We start from the raw sequence: 20,600 nt of genomic DNA, 5'->3' as shown, positions 1-20,600 counted from the left end.
AAAGAAAGTTAATAAAGATTTACTTTTGATTTGTTTCAATTTTTAATTCAATTTGCCTGCTTCAGTTTTTAATCCCCATCTTAAGATAGAAAACTGTTTCAAATAGTAAAAAATGTAAGTAGTCAACTCAAGAAGTCGTCTTTGCATATTTTCAGTGTTTAGCTAAAAGGCTGCACCCAGCTTAACTACCATGCAGTGTGAAAGGTTAGGACAAAATATCTGCAACATGTAACTTGTAAACAAACGGGAAGGACTCTAAAATTTTTCACTTGTCCACAAGGCAATGAGGGAGGAACTTCTCTCACTGTTAACAGTGCTCTCTTCAATCTCTTGACACTCCCCTGAACAGAAGTCAGATGTGGAGTCCGTGGTGCAGAAGAGCACAAGTCAAACTCAACCTGGAACACCCATAGTTTCCCTGACAGAAAAGACAGAGTGTGTTTGTTTGTTTGTGGGTGTCAGCTTCAGAGCCAAAGAGATTCCTCAGTGCAAATACGAGCCAGTGTCTGCAGTCAACAGAGCCTGAAGTCTGAAAAATAACAAAACACATTCAACCAACTGAAAAGGCAACATCTGATCAGTTTATTCACCTTATCATCAATACATATATATACACAAGTGTAAAAAAAAAATCGTACTTCTGAGTCAAGAGATTATGAAGAAAAAAAAATGCGTTGCACATGTTGAGCTATTACATGTAAATGCTAAAGGTGGCATGTAAATACTGCACCAGAACCATGGACATAAAAATAAACTTTTTTTTTTTTTCAGATAGTTCTACCAGGTCTGTTTGGGACCTTTTCACTTATTCAGCCACTGTCATGTTCATATTGTCTTTAAACTAACAACTGTTGCCAACATATATATATATTAAAAAAAAAAAAAGGATAACCGACACGTTTCATCAGCATGAGATCCGCATGCATCACACTCTCAGATTTTCAGAGGGTCTTTGAGCATTTTCACCAAACTGTGAATTTGGCTTTTATGATGTGATGGTGCAGATACGCTCCCAGAGACAGAAGGCAGGTAAGTCTTAGTCCATTTGTAGCAGAGAGCATTTGTAGGTTGGTTCTAAAAATAGTAAACTAAGTGTCCATCAGTTCCATCAGTTCGTCCTCGCTTTGCCTCTTTTCACATATATGATGAGTGCAGGACAACACGGGTCCTGCAGCTGTACGCCAGTCACTGTTTGTATCGCTCGCTCTTCTACGCAAACCTGTTTCTGCCCGTTCGTCGCGTTCACTGCTTGGCTTTCTTCAGGATGGTGCCTACTGCAGAGATGACGGTGGTTTTGGTGCCGCTGGCAGTGGTTGTTACGGAGACGACGGCAGGCAAGGTCGCGGTGGTCGTGATGAGGGTGGGCTGGGCCAGGGTCACGGGGATGGCGGAGTCCCACTTGCTTTTCCTCTTCTGGGCCTCTGCTGATGAGAGCACACACGAGAGGAGAGGTGAGGCTGGGACTTACCTGAGTTAAAGGTACACAGCAGCAATGTTTGTTTCAGGGGGATTTAGTGGGTCCCTGTATTGTTTGTCTTGCTACTGGAACCGACCCAATAACATTACCACTGTGACTTTCACAGGAGAAAGCTTCAGCGGGGTTTATTTACTCAAAACCCAACATGTAAGATTAACACGTGTGAAAGGAGCTGAAGCGGTGAGGCGCTGGGGCCGCGGTGGATGTTTTACCTGTGGCTGTGGTGGTGGTGGTGTTGCTGGTGGTGGACGCTGCCGTGCTGGAGGGGTTGGTGCCCTTCTTAGTCCCCGTGACAAACTCAATCTGTGAAACACACAGAATATTAGAGCATCTGCACACATTCCTGGTGCTGTTTCATGTGTAGCAGTTTTTAACCACCACAGACTGACGCTTGTTACTGAGAGGCTCCACTGGAGGATCTGCTCGAGGGTAAATCAACAGTATTTGTTGAGGGGAAGAAAATTACTCATTCCCTCTGTCTGGTTTAATTCCCACCTCAGAATCATCCTCCCTTACACCACTGTCAGGTACACCACTGACTACATGTCAGCATAGAGAATAACAGACCAGCTCCTGTGGGTTACATGTTCTTTCACGTCCAGTTTCTAACTGAGGTGCAGCGGCTATAATGATGCTGCTGCTGATGAATACAGCATGTATCATGTTGACTATCACCCTTGACTACCAGCACTGACGAGCTATTCACCTGCGATGTCAGAGGGAAATAACAAAAGCAAAAACAGCTGGAAAAGAAAGACACACTCAGAAGACATTTCTGCGGAGCTGTTTGTGTTTACCCGGAAACCCCGAGCAAAAACATGAATGGGCAAGGCTCGGCTGTACAGCTGCACTGGGCTGGGCCTCAGCGGCTGTTACGAGAGCAGAACTTGGCAAAGTTGATTTCTGCGTGTGTCTGACGAAGAACATAAAAGTGGAAATTAAAGCGTAGCTGGTGGAGACTTGCCCCCTGACGCAGACGAAGGAGAGAACTGACAGCAGAATAATCCACTTTTCCTTGAGTCTCACCTTGGTCCGCTCCTTCTTGGCTTTCTCCAGTTTGTCCATCTCCACTTTCTGGGCTTTGGCTGGAGAAAAAAAAAAGACATGAATGTGAACGAGTACTGAGGTGTAATCAGATAGAACTGTGAAGGAAAAAAATAAAGCGGCTTACCTAGAGCTTCGTAGTAAGAGTCTTCTGACCAGCCATGAGGATCAAACATATCTTTCGGGTAGTTAGTTCCCAGTTCATCTATCCCACAGAACTGAATGAGCTTCTCGTAAATACTGAAAAAAAAAACAGATGAAGAAGAAAACCAAAGAAAAACCTGATAAGATATTTATAAACACTTGTTTCTCATTTTTGTTTGTTGGCAGAGAAAATGAATAAGCTTGTTAAGTGTTTACACCAAAAAGCATATCTGGTATCATGAGTAAATAGCACTGTGTGTATGTGTGTGTTTGTCGGTTTGGTCTGGTGTAATCTTCAGCTGAGAAACATACCTTGGGTTTCTAAATTCTTTCTTTTTCTGGATGTGGCTGTTTGTGTCAAAGTCTCCATGGAGCTTTCTCTCGTACAGCTTGTGGATCTTCTCCTGTTACAAAACAAACAAATCAATAAAGGACGTCAACACGTGAAGTGAACACCTCTGCTTTGACTCAGCTTCCTCCACGCTCGACATTTGGCAGGACACACAGTCCGTGTCGTCAAACAAACAAAACCTATATATCTCTATATATACAGGATCCACTCTGCTCGAGCAAGGGGTGAGTGTGAAAGGAGCTATTGTATAAGACGTTTCTGATACCTCTGGGAAATATTTGACAACCAGGTTCAACACAGCCACAGAGAGCTGGAGCTGGCAGATGTAACCAGGGCGGTGATGAATGAGACCCAACATGGAACAAGATGGAAGACCAGAACTGGTCCTGCTGGTCTGTGGGAATATCTTCTCATCACCTCGTCTAAGTCCTTTACCATTAACTTCCAAATAACGTTCTGATCTCCCACCGCTGCGGTTAAGATCTGATCAGGTTTAGGGACTCGGTTAAAGGTGGAGTTTAGGGTGTAAACAAAACAGGGACCCATCAACATTGCTCCATAGTGGCACCACTGGTAGAAAGCTCCATAGAGTTCTTTGGAGTTTAGATAAAAAAAAAAAAAAAAAACATGGCTGCTGCAGCTAACAGGGAGCAGATATATCATTTACAATGATTTAAAAAGTCGAAAGGCCAATCTTTATATCTGAGGAGATGGAGCCTGCTGATGTTTTGCATTTCAGTTGATAAATTACTTAAGCAATTAACTGACTAATCAGTTAAAGGAGCATGCCACTGATTTTACACATCGAGTTCAGTTTATGAGTCATAGAAAGACCACGTCTGTGAAAGTGAAAGCTGTGTAATGCTTGTTTGTGGCTCTGGGGTAACTTAAAAGTCCTAATTCATATGGTTACCTGAGGTCCTTGTTCTTTTAATTAAAAAAAAAATGAATAAATAAAAAGGCTAATGCAGTTGGTTTATGGACAGATCTCAGGTTCAGACTGAGCTAAACAAACTGACAGCCGGTGGGATGCTGTAAACAAAACATCGGGGCCTGATTACAAAGGCCACTTAGAAACTGTTCACAAATATGGATACCTTCCAGCAACAATGACATGACAGGAACTTCAGTCACTTCAAAACCCTATTAAACCCCATTCGGAGAGTACATGTGTTCCTGCGTATCCATGGTGTTCTGGTGGAGGTGAATCATTAGTTGTTCATCTGATAGGTGTGGGAGTGTCAGCCCAGCGGGGATACTGCTGAGCTGTTCACTTACTAAGTCCGCTGTGTGTCCTGACCTGCCTCGACTCCTCGCTGCACTTAACCGCACCAGATGAACGGCAGCAGAGCAGAGAGAGAGAGAGAGAGAGAGAGAGAGAGAGAGAGAGAGAGAGAGAGAGAGAGAGAGAGAGCAAGAGAGAAGTGCGAAACTAAATTGATAGAAGATGAGACTGTGTGCTGGTTTAATTACAGGGGTGAGTCTCAGGATTTATGTAGCCACCAGAATTTATTTCTAACCCCAGAGGGAACACGTGAAACTTTCTAAATGATTCACTTGGCGTGGAGAACAGGTTATTTAGACTGCATCAACACCAAGATGACTAGTCTCTGTGTGAGGCAGTATTCAGGCCTTAAAATGTTTAACTCTTGACCTTGAACTCCAAACACGAATCCTTGCACATGTGCCAAAAGGGCGAGTGCAGACTGTGTGTCTGCTTGTGAAACCAACACGTTCCTTTAGGAGACAATGACAAGTCTTTACCTTTTAACAGGATAAATTTACTACCTGGAAAGTGTTTTTCCAACACATAAAACAGATATACAGACACACAACACTGGGCACCCAGAATTATTCTATCAAGCTCTAAGAAAAGCCACAACCAAAACTTTGTCCACTCACCCCCCCCTAAGTCTGATTAGCAGATATAACTGTGGTGATAAAAAAACCGCCTGAATGAGACGACGGCAGCAGTATACTGTGTTTAAATAAGCAGTGTGCTACGAGTTTACAGCTTTGCAGTGAAAGTTATTTGGTTAAACAATCATATAACAGTGTGTGGGGGGGGGGGGCGTCTACCTGGAGTTGGCTCGAGCAGCGTCCGGGAGGCTCTGGGGGGATCCTGATCTCATCAGGTGACATGTTCCTCACCTTCTCTGAGAACAGAGCTGGGAAGAAGACAGAAACATAAACATGAGCCCTTATATGTTCTCACTTCAGCTGAATCTGTGGGATATGGATATGCGCTGGAGAACGTACTCGGTTAATGAAACAAAGGTTCATTGTGTGGTGACTGGTGAATTCCTGAGCATCCTGTAGTTCATCACAGCCCTACATGTGTGCCAGTGGGTTTTATAGGGCAGTGTGGTATGAGGAGTGCATGTGCAGGGAGTGGCTGTTGTTGGGGCTTGTAAGGAGAAGGGAGGCTCCTCTCCCCTCCCTCCCTCCGGACCCATCCCTTGTTTTGCTCTCCCTGCTCGACTTGTGCTCTCTGTGCTTTCCCTGACTGCAGGCCAGGCATTCTTCAGTGTCACTGCATATCCCAGTCAGACAGAAAGTCTTTGCAGTCATTCAGCGCTGTCAATCATACTCTGAATGAGCGCTGCAAAAGCGCAGTTTGCTGTGTGTGCGTACGAGCCAATGCAGGAGCCTGTGCCTGCTGACATTCTGTGCAGATTGTCTGCAAGTAAAAACATGACTGGACGTGAGAAGATCATTTTCTGCAGAGCTGTCCTGATCTTGCTGAACACTTCATCTTACAAAACATCAGAGGAAAATTCCACGGTCGTGGCCTCTGAAACTTTAACTGTCTCAACTATGTTCACTTGTGCTTGTTCTGAATTAGAATCAATAAACCCATAACTAATGCTGGGTATCAAACCGCAAGACTATAACCTGACCAGTACTGGGGTTCTTAGGCAGACGCTGACAGATGTTGAGAATTTTGAGAATCAAAAAAATCTGCTAATGATATATCAGTCATATATATATATTTCTTTTTTCTTTTTTTTTTTACTTAATGATTCTCTCAATTTATTTTGGAACAATGATCATGGTTTGTACAGAGCAGGGCATTTTACAGCTGAAAAATAAACCTCAGTGTTTCTGGAGAACTAATTACACTGTCGAGTTACTCTACAACATTTACACACTACTGAGTTAAAGTCTGTGTAAAGGCGGTGAGGGAGCCAGTAAATCGTAATCTTTTCATGGTGACGGACATAAAGCTGTCTGGACGAGCTGCAGACGAATGAACTCTGAACAACTGAGAGCCGTTGGAAACGACGTCATGGTACAAGGAAAAGGCAGCAAAACTTTTTAACTACATTCAAATTAGCAACCACAATTATTCAATTCTCGATTTTCCACAACAGGAACAAATTTCAAAATGATCTAGAGTATACTGCAGCAAACATCTGAGAAATCCTCACTGTAACTCCAAATTTGACTAAATTTATACCCACGTTGTTTGGGAGATTTCATTTGGAATTTGTATGAGTGTGTGTGTGTGCGTGCAGACAGGATGCTGTTGTGTACTGACACACTCTTTCCAGCGGTCCCCTCCCTTCTGTATGTTTGCCGTTTTCCTTGGTCTGCTGATCATGTGGGACCACAGATTAACACGTGTGGATAAGGACTCGCCACCGTGATCTCCCACATTCCTTTACAGTCGTAGGCTGAGTGGTACCTCCCCTTCAAATCTGCTCCGTAGCTGATATGGTTATGGTTTAACACTGGTGAGAGTTTACCCCCCTCACCGGGGGCAAAGGAGGGGCAGGGCGTTGTCTTTGTTGGCGAGATACAGTAAAGCTAAGAAATGCATGTATGCAGGCTATCACAGATTTGTGCCAAAGAAAAAGTGAGCAGGTATACGGTTACATGAACATGTGCATGTAACCGTAGTAGTTTGCACACCTCATATTTTAAAACACAGAAAAAACCTGACAAGGCAAGTCCGATGAGTCACAGGCATTAGGGGGTAGCTTGGAATTTCATTAAACTCTCACAGACACAGACACACACACACACACACACACACATGCACACACTGTCACAGACAATTACACAGCGTAGCTGCAACAAGGGCTTAGCATTGTGGAGGCCTGCTAATCCACTCTAGACAACAGGAGATTTACTCGATAATTTTGGAGCCTTGTTGGACAAACTCTAATTTAAACACCAAAATAAACTCCGCAACCTCCACACAGTCAGTGAATAAATCACTGACGGTGTAATAAATATCCCTGTTTACAGTGCAGCTCGGTGTGTGAGGAATATTCTCGTACAACAGCAGCACAGTCAGGGGGAACATGGGAACACAGTAATAAACAGAGAAAAGATTCTATTCTGCTTCAGAATTACCATCTGTCTTCCCGAAAAACAGACAGAAAGTCACAGTCTGTGCCCCGGGGGTCTTTTTTGGACCGACAGACAAAGTCCATCCCTTCAGCACACAGACAAAGAGCTGTCTTGAGCCAGCTGACGAGAGGCCTTTTGCCAGACGCACTGTGACATTTACTGACAGACAAGACGGAGGAGCCGAGCTCCGCTGCAGGAATGTCAAGTGTCCAGGCCCGAGCTATGAGTCACACTCTGCCACTACAGTACACTGATGGTGATGGTGGCTGTTCTGAAAACTAAAAATTGCTCGACTGCATTTCCCTTTCCTGTTTGATTTCTTTGTATGGCGGCGACAAAAACCAGAGGAGTGGCTCAATCTCCCATTTGGATTGAGTGACACGTTCCTTTCAAAATAAAACACTTTCTCTATTAGAAATCTATCATAAAGGAATCATTTCATTTTAATTATTATAATCATTTCTCCACCTTCACTGCAAGACACTTTCACATCATTCTCCTATGTTATCCTGCAGGTAAATAATACCAGAGGATGAGTGCTGCACTGCATAATCTGTGCTGTCATCTGCATCCAGCTACAGGCCCCCTATAAACAAACAGCAGACAAGGAACCTTTGGTGTCAGAAGTTTATAAAAAAAATCGCCGCTCCCCGTATCACTCATTTCCTGTCTGATCTGACGCTCACTGACACACACACACCTGTACAGGTCAGTCATTACTGACTAACCACTGGTTAGAGCTTCATTGCCCATCTGTCAGTCAGAGGCTTTTACAACTCACCTGGGTCTAGTTAGTGATTAATACATTCACTGCACCAACACCCAGCTGACACAATGAAAAGTAAAACTGTGCCCGTGTTCACTTTCCTAAAGGACCAGGTCAGCCAGTGCAACAGTGTGGCTCTGTGTTTGTATAGTTTTTGGACAGAAGATGTGTGTACATCTTTAAAAACACACACCGTACTTGTTCTCAGGATCAGTTGCTCATGTACGTGTGTGTTTGTACTTACCAACAAGCTCATTAGGGTCCTTTCTTTCTGCTTCTGAGATCTGTAAAAAAAAAAAAAAAATAGGGGGGAGGGGAGGGAAAGAGAGAGACACATGGGATATTTAGGTCTCCTTCAGACAGGAGAATCAAACCATTACCCCTTACTGGAGGGAAATGCCAACAGCACCAGTAGGAGATATTATTGGACCATGTTTACCACCTGGGCAGCGTTAATTACAGTGGACTAGAAGCCTGATGGGGTAAACTGCCTAAACAGCCAAAGCCAGTTTTGATAATGAAAATATGGAGCTAGAAACAAAAGCTAAAATCCATTTGTAGTACCTGAAACCTGTTGCATTCACACAGAACGGCAGCAGACAGGAGAATAGTTTCAAAGAAGTAACAGAAACCAGAATAGTAAATCTAGGCTGGTTCCAGTGAATGCCTTGGCTCAGCAGGAGGAGTAGTCTTGTACAGCCTCTAAAATATGCCGCCTGTTGTGCCAGCTCTGTGGGCATAACACAGGTTCAGCACAAAGGAACAGTGCTGTTATTCACAGGAATCACGTTGTCACCTAGCAACTGCACGGGCGCATCAAAGAATCGTCCTGAAATTGGCCAAATCACGAGGAAGGAGGAGGAGGAGGAGGAGGAGGAGGAGGAGGAAGGGAAGGGCGGAGGACAGAAAGACATGGAAGCATGACAGAATCTGCTGGCAAAAAATCCAAGCCAAGAAAATAAATAAATGGCACCTGCTGCTTGAGACATAGACAGTGAATACTCATCATTTCACTGATCCCCCATTTGGAGTTTCTTCCCAATTTGGCCACCCTTTACAGGAGGGCCAGAGGTTATAGTAAAAAAAAAACAAAAAAAACAATCTGATTCTTCTTTGGAGACTTGAGTGAAAGTGTATCACCAACACCAAGACGTTCATTCTATGACAAGAAAATTGCACAGGGGATCTGAGACCACACTATAACAATAACCAAAACTTCAAATCCAGATAATAATCTATTTTTATCAACAAACTGCTTCTCATTTCAGGCCCTGCACATGCACGTCATCTCACCATCTGTCTGCAGAACAGAGCCACATGGTCTTGAAACCACTCTAACTAAGCAGCCACCAAACACTACAACAGATCGTCCTCTTAATGTGTTTTCTTCTTCTTTATTTTTTGATGGCAGTGGACAAAATATTAAACCTGTCAGTGTGATGCAATCCAATCCGAGATAACCACACAGCTGAATCAACACCTCTGATATATTAATGTACAATGTTTTCTGTGGCTTTGGATCATGAATCACTGAAGAACTCCTTTAAACAGGTTTTAAAAACAAAATCATCCAGGGCTCAGCTGGTCCATATGAACTATGACCAGCTGCCAGATGCTTCAAGTCACTTAGGACTCGAAGCATGTTTACATTTTTTTATATTAGAAAAGAAATGAATGGAAACTGAGCAGATCATGAGTGATGTGGATCCTCTGCCTCGTTTTCATCCAGGAAACAAAAACTGCTCTCACTCACACATGGCTAAGACTCTACAGGCATGCTAGTGGCTCCATGCGGATGTACTTCGGCACAGCAGTGTGTTAACATAATTGTTGAGATTTTTCAGTCTCAACCACAGTGGTGGACTGACAGACTGACAGACCAGCTGCCCAACACAACAGACCGACATTGCCGACTGTTACAGCCCTTACTCTGTGTAATCTGGCTAAGGACTGTAAAAATATAGATCAAAGATTTCCAAAGTATTCAATTGCTCCAGCCAAATGAGGCCCAAGCATTGTTCTGTGAGCTCCTTATCTACAGTTAGACAGAACTATATCAAGACATCAATTAAGTCAATAGATAAGTGCAAGTAATAGCAATAATAATAAAGTGGAAGGACAGAGTGAGAGCCAACACTAATACTCACTGTCATTATGTCAACTAATAAAACTGAATGTGAAACAAAACAGTCAACATGAGGCTAAACATCAGCCTTCTGCTGCTACAAGCCAGAATACATACTGCATGACATGTCAGTCAACCCCTGAAAGCTGATAAGAAAGCTGGCTAACATAATAATTATTGCAAGTTGTTATACAAAGTGAACAACATTCTTTACATGACTTTACTGGAGATGTGAACAGAATAATGCTGCACATGTCAATACATGCATCATTATGAAATCACATCTGACGCATTTGATGCTCACATTGCCAGCGCTGTTATCTCCGCATTGCGATAGGGCATAGTGAACAGTTTATCAGATCACAATCAATCAAAGACGGGCTGTAAAACAAAGCCTCGACCAGCGCAGACATCCTTTGACTTGTATTGTTTCTGCTTGTTAGGTTTGTGACTCACTCGTACCTCAGTGACCTGCACCAAACAACGCAGCAGGAAGCTGGCATGCTGTCCAGCTCACACAGCTTTAAAACCAACACATTCACACACAGGGTGGGGTTAGTATGGTACAACTGCGCAGGTCCAAGCAGTGTGCGCTGACAAACAACACTGTTGGTTCAGCTCTTCACTTCAGAAGAGCTTTAAGACACATGAAGATGCATCAGTCAAGCAACTTGGAACATACTGTGAGAACAAGTCACTGACCTGGTCTTTTCTACATAACGTTCCTCATTTGTTACTTGAACAAGACATACATGAAGCCACAGCACCATCTAGTGAACATGCTTCTTCATAGCTTGTGGTGACAGCTTTAAAAGTGCCATCCATCCCCTAGTTTTTGGTTAGTCACAAAACAAATGAGAAATTAATCAGGCTTGATCTGTTTCCAAATCCAATCCATCCCACACCAGGTGGCTGTTCAAATACCTCAACATCATCTGCGTCCCTCCCCTCGTCAGATTCTTCCATTTCCTATAAAAACAAAAATGCAGAGGGTTAACACCGTAAGAACCAAAAGGAGAGGAGAGGAGACCAGGAGGGGAAACCAGGTAGCAGCGCATACCAGATGACAACCAGCACCCAGCAAGGGACTGCGAAACTGTTCAAGCCTTTTCATGATTTATATCACTTTCAGTGCTACAGAGTCTTTTACAATGATTTCTGGGGTCCAAGATTGACTCATTTTAATAACAATATTATTGAACTTGGCGCAGCCCTCAGTCTAACAACATTGTTTAAACAATACTTACTTTGTTCATCATGATATAAATGTTTAAAAAAAAAAACTCCACTCAACTGCAGTGTAAACCCACAACAAGCACTTCCCTTGTTTATTTTTGTTTTCACTGTGTCAGAGATACATTGATTGAACTCTATAGTAATTCTACATCTAAATATTACAGATCTGTCTGGTAACCAGTCACACAGGCATTATCTTTAGCATTGTGTGATAAACCATGTGATGCTTTCCAGATGTGCTTGCGTTGTGCAAGAGCATGTTCACCTTTTGAAAAAATCTGCTCATGAACAGTAGAAGCTTCATTCACGGGTGAAAGATACATTTAAATGATTTGACTGGATGGATGAATATTGGGTTGATAACTGTAATAATCAATCAATTGTTCATTTATGTTCGTTGTTGAACAAAATAATTATGGTTACCAGTTTATACATAATAGTGCAGCACAGCTGCACAGCAGCACAGACTCTATTATAAAAGACTCAGAAATAATTTTAGTTCAGTTAAATGTTAAGAGAACTGAGATAATGACGCCACTCACCCTACACCTGTAGACAAGATTCACTGCAACAATAGCTCTGATCTAAAATATCATGCAGGTACTGCCACAAGCAAAAAAGCATTGACGTGATCCCATCAGCCTCATCAGAAGCCAGAGAAGAGTCAGTACATCATCAAATCAAACCCCATCGTGTCAAGAGTCATATTCTCTAACACTACACCCACACCATCACTCTGTATCACAATAAATATAATATACACCCAAATGTCAGTGGAATCCAATTGAATGTTCAGTAAAAATAAAAACAGAACTCAAATACTGACCGAGTTGCTCTCTCTGCTGTCTTCATCTCCAGACACCTTTTCATCTGGGTCCTCAGCTCGGTTCAGGTCATCCTCACCATAGCTGTACACCAGACCTCCTCCACGTCCCCCTGCTGATGGACAGGAAGAGATGAAGAGGCACAGGGACAGTACACAGAGAAAAGCAGAGGTCAGATAACTACAAGAGGCAAACAGCAACACCGGAAGCTGTCACTGAAATAAATCAGCATACAGTAGCTTTATGCCAGGAGAGTAGCAAGACTTCAGAAAGACACCACCTACTCCATTAAAAAGGAGCACAAGATTTAAAGACAGATTCAGGAAATGAATCCCGTCATTTTAAAGCAAAACACAATAGCCCTGTTCATGAGACCTGTACGTCTATAATAACTATATAAGACTGAACGTTATTTGTAAAGTAGCTTTGTTAGCTAGCCACAGGCTAACTTTAGCTAACACATGAAGCTCCAAGGAGCGATTCGCACAACAGTTAGCGGCGTTTATTCGCCACTATACTTGAAAAGTTATAAAATGTTGTAAATGTTATCATATACCTATTTCTTCTGGTTCCGGTTCCGAGTCAGGTTCTGAATCGTCTCCATAGTCTGCCAAAGAGGACAGTAGTGAACTCTTTTTACCGCTCGCCATTGCTGTATGTGTCGCATAAAATGGCTGGTCGCAGAATAATAACGTCAGTGAAGTTATATGCGCAGGCACCAATTGACGAGGGGAAATGTAGTCCTTTTGTTCCTCTGGCGGTTCTCCTCGGTGCTGAGAGCCTACAGTACACCAGGGGTCAGCATTGAGGTTTAACTTTGGGCCAGTTTGTTTGTTTTTTGTTTATTAAGAGATTAGCATCATATAAGTGTCCATGTACGACATTTGAGAACATATAAAGCCAAAACACTACAATTATGCAAATATGAAATGGAAATACTGTGTAACCCACCACCAGAAAGAGTGGAAAAGTGGAGAAAATTGTCATTTCAGAAGCTCCTTTACATCATTCAACAATTAAATTAACTTGATTCTGCTTTCATAAGACATGAAAACAAACATTTGCTCACAACTTTCACGTCTAATGAAAAATTAAATTTTATTGTATGTTTTTGCATGTCCGTCTGTGCCAGCTACAAATCTGAGACTGCATCTCCACATTAGAAGACAGTCATATAAATTCACAAAACAACCCAGCCTTTAGTTCTGAGCAGTGCAAGGCTGCTTCTTACAATTGAGGTCAGGGTGCACTCAAACCCACACAGTAGCCTTTAATATGTCGGTTTGCATTTGTTCATATGTAGGACTGGAAATTGTTGCGAATACTGAAAGTTAAGGTCGAAAGAGATTTATTTTTGTTTGTCCTATAGAATCCACAACATTGATCTTCTTTTCCTGTTTTCCAGATTGATAAGATTGTGTGTAGATAAAGCCTCAGTGTTTTGTCTGTTGTCAGAGCAGCTATATTTCCACCCCTGGCTGAGTTGATTCAGCTCCATGCCTACACCCACTACATCATTCTTGCATATGAATTTACACTTCTTCATATTACAGTTTTCATACATGACATAATACATAAAAAATTAATGAATTCTCTTTATTAGTGCTAAAAACCCAGAACTTTAACAACAACAAACATCTTCAGAAATAAACCACACGTAACTTCCTGTTCCTGCTGAGCATGCCCTGATTTGGTGATTTGCAGGTCTAAAGACAGATAGTGGGCTAGATGTGGGGTAACTGGGCCCTTGCTGTCATTCAGAGTGAAGCAGTCAGGCTCTAACAACACATTCAAAAATAGTCTATAAAAAAATAAAAACACTAAATAATCACAGATAGTAAAAGTACACAGCACAGTTTTGACTGAGAATAGCCAATGGAAATAAATGTCACAAAGGTGGTTATACTGCAGGCCTAAGAAAGCAGTGGTGTGGCTTGTTGCAAAGTGAAATGGCTCTTCTTACCATCATTTGGCTGGCACCAAACAACTGACTACATAGCCAAGTCACCTACAATGTTGAAAGATTTCTGATCACAGTGATGTGGTCCCACTCTTTTTCTGCTACCACCCAGTGCAAAGAAAAAGCAAACATTTGGATTTTGTTTAAATTTATACTGGGTAAACTGATAAATTGCAAAACATAATATTAATATTTACACGTATGTTGCAGTTAAAAATTCAGTCCAATTTCCACCATATCTAAAAAATGATTGAAAGGTGGACAGGTGGATTTAAACAGATTCTCCATCTTGTCAACATTCATTTTACTGTGTAGAAGTCAGAACCCTTCATATGCCTAGATCACTCCATCCTGCTTTGACTTCTTCTGCTTCTTCCTCTGGTTCTGTCCCGTGGCTCCGCAGCAGCATCCATACAGCAGGGCGAAGACCATCAAAGACAGAGTTCCCAGCACAAACACTGCTATGACCACAAAACCACCCAGCGCCCATGGCTCCTCATGCAGCCGAAACAAGAACCACTCCACCCAGTCCTCAGGTGACCCTGTGGGTTTCTGCTGCTCAGACACACTGCACAGGGAGTGATAAACCAGATAAAAGCTCAAATGGAGGAAGAATCTAGATATTAAACCGATGAGATAATGATGTGATACCATTAGTTGGCACTAATAATGCTTTATAGAGTTTATAGAGCCACATTAACTGCTGATGAAAAGTCTCTAAAAGCCACAAAACATTTTAAAAGCTAACTTCTTTTTATCAGCACGCTGTATAGAAATCTGCTGATGGTAAAAACCATTGTCACACGACACATTCCTGCTCAAAAACTCACCTCTCCACCGCCATGTCCTGCTAAATGACCCTCTCACGGCTCAGTGACTCCTAACAGAGTGTGAATATACTGTACTGTGAGACCAGATGGCTTCAGCTACTGTTGTGATCCGCTCGCAGCCCTGGATCTATTTGAATATAGCCAAAACATCACAGTTTACTATCAGTTTGTGCACAGAAGAGACAAAACACAAATGGCTCAAATCCTGCTTTGAGGGCAACATTGCAATTTGCTCTGTGTGGGCGCGGCAAAGTAACAGCAACGTCTCCTGGTTAATGTTTACTCCAAATATTGACTGGTAGAGGCAAAGGAGAGATCTGATGATAAGGTATGCATACAACAGTGCTGTGTTTGCATGCAAAGTAAATGCAGTTATTAGAATAAAGTCATGCTGTATGTAGATGGGAGATAGTGACATCTTTACATTTGTTCAAAAAAGAGAAAAAAAACATTTCCTTTAAACATATTGAACATTTATTACATTTACACAAGTAAGAACGATCAAACATTGCCTCAGTAAAAAAGGTGTAACACTTCTATGTTACAATATAATGAAAATACATTTGTTACTGTACTAAACTACCAAACCAAACTATGAACAGCTCACATTTTCCATTGGCAAAATGTACAAAAATTGAATTCTTCACTGGGCCAGCAGAGGGCGCTCTGTGTTTTTGTTTTGTTTTTTAAAGAAGCAAGTTTTTGTAGAAAACATGCAACTATATATACACAAGTTTGAATGTCTTATTATATATAATTATATATATATATTCTTTTTTTCCGTGTTGTTCCATGTTGTTCTTTACATTCCTGATGAATATCAACAGGACACTAAACCACTGAATTTGTCATAACAGAGTCACTGTCACATTCAAACACAGTTCAGCTTTCTTGCTGTATCTTTTCATCCACTGCACTGTAAGGTTTTTGTTGTTGGAAAGAGCTGCGACACAGAGTTTCATTGTCCTGGCTTGTAATGAATCTTGATGACTCGTGCCACTCTGCTGATTAATGTGGACCTCAGTAGCATGACTCCTTATCCCAGAACTGGAAATATCATGAAAATACGTCCCCATCCTTCCCCTTGGTGAATCTCCTTTGATTTCCTCCAACATATCAATGGCATTGAAAGGCAACATTTCCTTTCCTGTAACTTGAAATAAAATGTGGATGATTGCGTGTAGGATGGAGGCTGTGTTTACTTGTGGAGCCTGTTCTCTGTCTCCTCCTCAGACGGGCTGAACTCTGGAGGCCTGGTATTTTGGCTTTCCACAGCAGCAGTGGAAACAAGACAGCATGATCATGAAGAGAAATGTGGCTGAAAGAAGAGACAGGAGACACGGGATGGACAGAAGATACAGGGTGGGGTTAGCACATGCTTGGGGGAGAGTTTCGTATCACATTTACAGCTACACCAATCTATATTTTTATATGAAGTATGGGCCAAATTATCATTAATAGTGAAAGGGATTTCTCATAGTCAGAAAACTAATGAGAAATATCACCCAACTCTGCAGCTCCCTCCAGCTGTGTGGAGCATTTTGGCATCTTTTAGCTCACTGTTTTGGTTTTATTGCCCACAGCTTTACTGTTACTTGTGTCTTAGACTCAATAGATAAAACTTACCAACAAACAGGATGAGCACAAAGAAGGCTCCCACCTCCAGAGGACCAGCTTGTGGGAGACCCTGCAGTTTGGTCCACAGCTTCTGAAGAATATCCAGCATCTCCTCTTCCACGTTCATGATGACTCCCAGATACAGATCACTTGAGGAGATACGCAATAAATAAGGAAACAGGCCTCTGTAGATATCACACTGCTACAGCTGAAAAAGACAAGATGATATTGAATGAATGAGGGTTTTGATGTCTCTGTTTTGTAAAGCTGCTTTAAAAGTAGAAAAAGTTATTTTTATCTACAGCCCCACCCTTTAGTGCTGCAAGTTTATACTTCCACCCTGCAATTACCCCTCAAGGCTACTTGTCCCGCTTACAGTAGTCTAAGTAGTAATTGTATATACACCCTTAGTCCTTAAATACCCTACGTGTTTTGTGAGTACTCACTCATTATATATCAGTACCCCTAATTGGCTGACTGATTACCTTCTCGCTTGTGTGTGGATAGACCACGTGTCCACACGGTGTGTGTGTGTGTGTGTGACAGAGCACAGACTGTGTGTGATGCCCTGCTCTAGCCTGGGTACGTTTGAATCCACACACACAGGAGGCACCGTCCTGCGTGCTCAGTTTAATTATAAACGAGGCAAACTATTTCAGGCCTGGCATTTCAAGACTGAAGCCTGTCATCAACCCTGGAGCAGCTGTGTGTGGGTGAGATCCCACAGGCTGATACTAGACAGGCTGTTCAGGAGATAAGGGCACAGGGCTGTGAAATGACAACAGCACCGGACACTGGAAGCAGTCAGTCATCAGAGATAAACTTTGAATGGACATATGTGTGTTAATGATAAACACTGGAACTAATTTGATTAATATGAGCCTAGTGTTTCATAAATATAATCTGAAAGAGAGGGGTTTTAAGATCTGCTGTTTCTTTTTTTATGATTTCTTATTATTGTACATCTTTAAATAAACTGGAACAAAAGTCAATAGAATATTTACATCTGGTCTACTAATACAAGACTGCCCAGCAAGGACTGAAAGCTTTAACTACAGAAGCTATGAAGCTGAGAAGTTTTCAGGTGAGTCAGCAGACTGCCTTAGAACCAGCATAACACTACAAAATACCTGTAAAAAACAACAACAACCTTTTTCAGCTTTTCAGCAAGATTTTTTCCCTCATGATTACTTTACAGGGACTGAACATATCTAAATAATAGTCTAAATAAATAAATAAATCAAATAATGAAAAAATAACAAGTGCAGTTAAGAAGATTTAAATATGTGATTCAAAGGTAGAATGCTAAGTAATGTTAACTCCACTCCAGGCAAAAGCTGAGATGGCAGTTTCTGTTACCATGCGAGCTAGTCCTGGCAGGAGCTTAGAAGCATGTGGTTTTACTGACTCATTAAGTTATATACGATATCAAACTAACAAACTAACCAGACGCCGGCTCACCAAAATCAATATTTTTGGGGGAAAACAACTGATCAGTAAGTTAAGTTTTAGCTAAAGCTAGCCTTGACTCTCTCGCCAGCTAAACTAGCTTCCACTTAATATAAATTCAATTCAAATCAATTCAGCTTCTCTATTCACTATGCTTCGTTGGCATGAATGTCAGGTAAACAGTGCTGTCAAAGAAAACACGGCGCTATCCAGCTGTTAATTTACTTAATTAACTACTTATTAGTATCTCACCTTTCAAAATACCACGAAAAATTAGTGTGCGGTCTGTGGTCCTGCTGCTTGATGTTGCCTAGCAACGACTAGTTTAACTCGACAGATGTTTCTCAAGTTTTGGAGGAGATTTACGCAAGTATAAAACATGTGGATCCTAACAAAAAGTTATTTAAATTTTTATTATTATTAAACACCTGCGTACATGTTGTAATATACTATGATGTGCTACAGTATCTTTATCATAGGCTAATAAACTATATACTATACTACACCTGTATGAACCTGTGGAATAACCTTACAGTAAATGCAGACTCACGGTTTACACAGTAATCCTACTGTAAATGAAACTGTACGAAGTGCAACAAGAAAGTAATTATTAAAAACAAATGTGTTGATGTGTGATGTTATTTCTAATTTCAGCAAGTGTGTTTAGGAAACCAGACAAACTCACACCCTGATTTTTTTTTTTTTCCTGTGGTTGGCATACTGTCAGCGTTTTAGTTTAGAGATCAAACAGCAGTCTGCAGCTCTGACAGGAAGTTTTCAGAAGAAGTTTCAGACATCACTATGCAAGTGGAGCAGAACCTGGTCCACTGGATACACTGTGTTTTCTAATTTCAGTTCAGTTCCACTAACTTTCCAATATTTCCTCAAATGTGCATGAAAATAGCTTTTTTTGCATCACCAAAAATGTACTTTTGTTCATGGGTGTATGCATTCTTGGGTTTTTGAGGGGGGTGGGGTTTCTGGAAGCCCCTCCAGCTGATGGTAAAAATCCCAACCACCTGCCAGAGTTAGTCTGATGAATGCCTGACCTCTGCTGCTGACCCTCTCTGCAGTCTCCTCTTGTCTTTGTCCTTCCACTGCACTCCCACGTTTCACAAGTAGCAGAACAGTCACAGATCTGACCATACAACTTAATCTTAACAAAGAAGTCAATAATGTCTCTAGTGTAAATAATTTTGTGTATAGAATCTCCTTGAGTTCTTAACACACCTACAAAGTTTTTTTTTCTTGATGCAACAATGCTAAGTAAAATAAATATAAAACCAATTCTTTCCATGCAATGAAAATCACAACATGGTCTCTTAGAGCAAAAAAAATAATGGTATGAAGTGCAGTAAATACTGACATGAAAAGCAAAGAACAAGCTCTTACCTCTGCTGTGAACATGTGCAACTGCACTTTGTGTCACTGGTTCCACTTGTTAGCTGTTCTCTGGAAGGAGAAGCAAAGTCAGCTGTGCATAAAACCCTCCACAGAGATACTCCTTCTTCTTGTTTTCACCCTCCCCCTCTTCTCACTGCACTCGTTCGTTTTTCTTAAGTTGGTTTGTGGTGCCTGGTCTCAGGATCTTCATCTAATTAGCCTGTTCGGGTTCAGACTGAGAGACCAGCACTGGCTGTTTGGAGGTAATCTGACTCTCTCAGCAGCGCTGCTGCAACTGTTCCTCCTGCAGTATGTTGTGCTCACTTTCTCTGACTTTGACTACTAACTCTCTGCTCTCTGGGAGTTTGTGTACCTCCTCCCTCTCCTCCTCCTCCTCCTCCTCCTCTTTCACCCTCCCTGTCTCTCTCCTCCCAGCCTCTCCCCCCTCCAACCACCTCCAACCACTTCCCAAAGTCACCCGTTCTTCTGCTTATGCTGTCTCTCACTCCCCCTCACCCTCTGTCCTGTCTGTACATCCGAACACTCATTCACTGTTTTTTTCCCCTCCTCTCTCTCTACTCTGTTGCTAAAGACCAGCTGTGCCAGGGCCTCTTTTTTGTCTTTAGTCACCGTGGAGACAAGGCTCCCTCTAAAAAGGAGCAGGGGGTGGTGTATTTGTGTGTGTGTGTGTGTGTGTGTGTGTGCGCGTGTGCATGTGTGTGTGTGTGGCGCGTGCATCCATCTGGCGTCGCACCAGCTGACTCCCATATTACTCAAGAGCACGTACATTCGCATTGGCTGTTGATTCATTCTTGTTTCCTCCAATGTACACACATGAGAAGTTGTACAACCGACATTTTCAGAAATGGAGAGAGTGCTAATAAATCCACTGGAAGCTGACTTTCCCCCCTGCGAGTTCCTCAGAGGTGGGGTCTCCTGTGTTACCGAAGAAATGAAAGAATGAACAATGAGGTTGTTCCTTTCATTTTGTAGTTGCTTACTTTCTGTAGTGGTGTGTGTTCTCCTGGTTGTGT

At 42.0% G+C, this 20,600-nt stretch overlaps 1 protein-coding gene across 2 annotated transcripts; it reads right to left on the bottom strand.

Annotated features, from left to right (window-relative positions):
• Nucleotides 1–562: 562 nt before the first annotated feature.
• LOC121175774 (SAP30 binding protein) lies at nt 563–12,993 on the bottom strand. 2 transcript variants are annotated; one of them, XM_041029608.1, is made up of 10 exons: nt 12,884–12,993; nt 12,330–12,442; nt 11,192–11,236; nt 8,387–8,426; nt 5,097–5,185; nt 2,978–3,069; nt 2,649–2,761; nt 2,504–2,562; nt 1,690–1,780; nt 563–1,424 (listed from the first exon to the last, which is right to left on the bottom strand). In XM_041029608.1, exons 1-10 carry the CDS (start codon nt 12,975–12,977, stop codon nt 1,243–1,245), a joined length of 918 nt encoding a protein of 305 aa, XP_040885542.1. In that variant the 5' UTR covers nt 12,978–12,993; the 3' UTR covers nt 563–1,242. The 2 variants fall into 2 exon arrangements, with proteins under 2 accessions (XP_040885542.1, XP_040885543.1); XM_041029609.1 differs by having other exon boundaries at nt 563–1,421.
• Between the last annotated feature and the right edge of the window lie 7,607 nt (nt 12,994–20,600).

Source organism: Toxotes jaculatrix, chromosome 21 (assembly GCF_017976425.1).
Source record: "Toxotes jaculatrix isolate fToxJac2 chromosome 21, fToxJac2.pri, whole genome shotgun sequence".
Lineage (NCBI taxonomy): Eukaryota > Metazoa > Chordata > Actinopteri > Toxotidae > Toxotes > Toxotes jaculatrix.
This window is presented reverse-complemented; position numbering and strand designations above follow the sequence as displayed.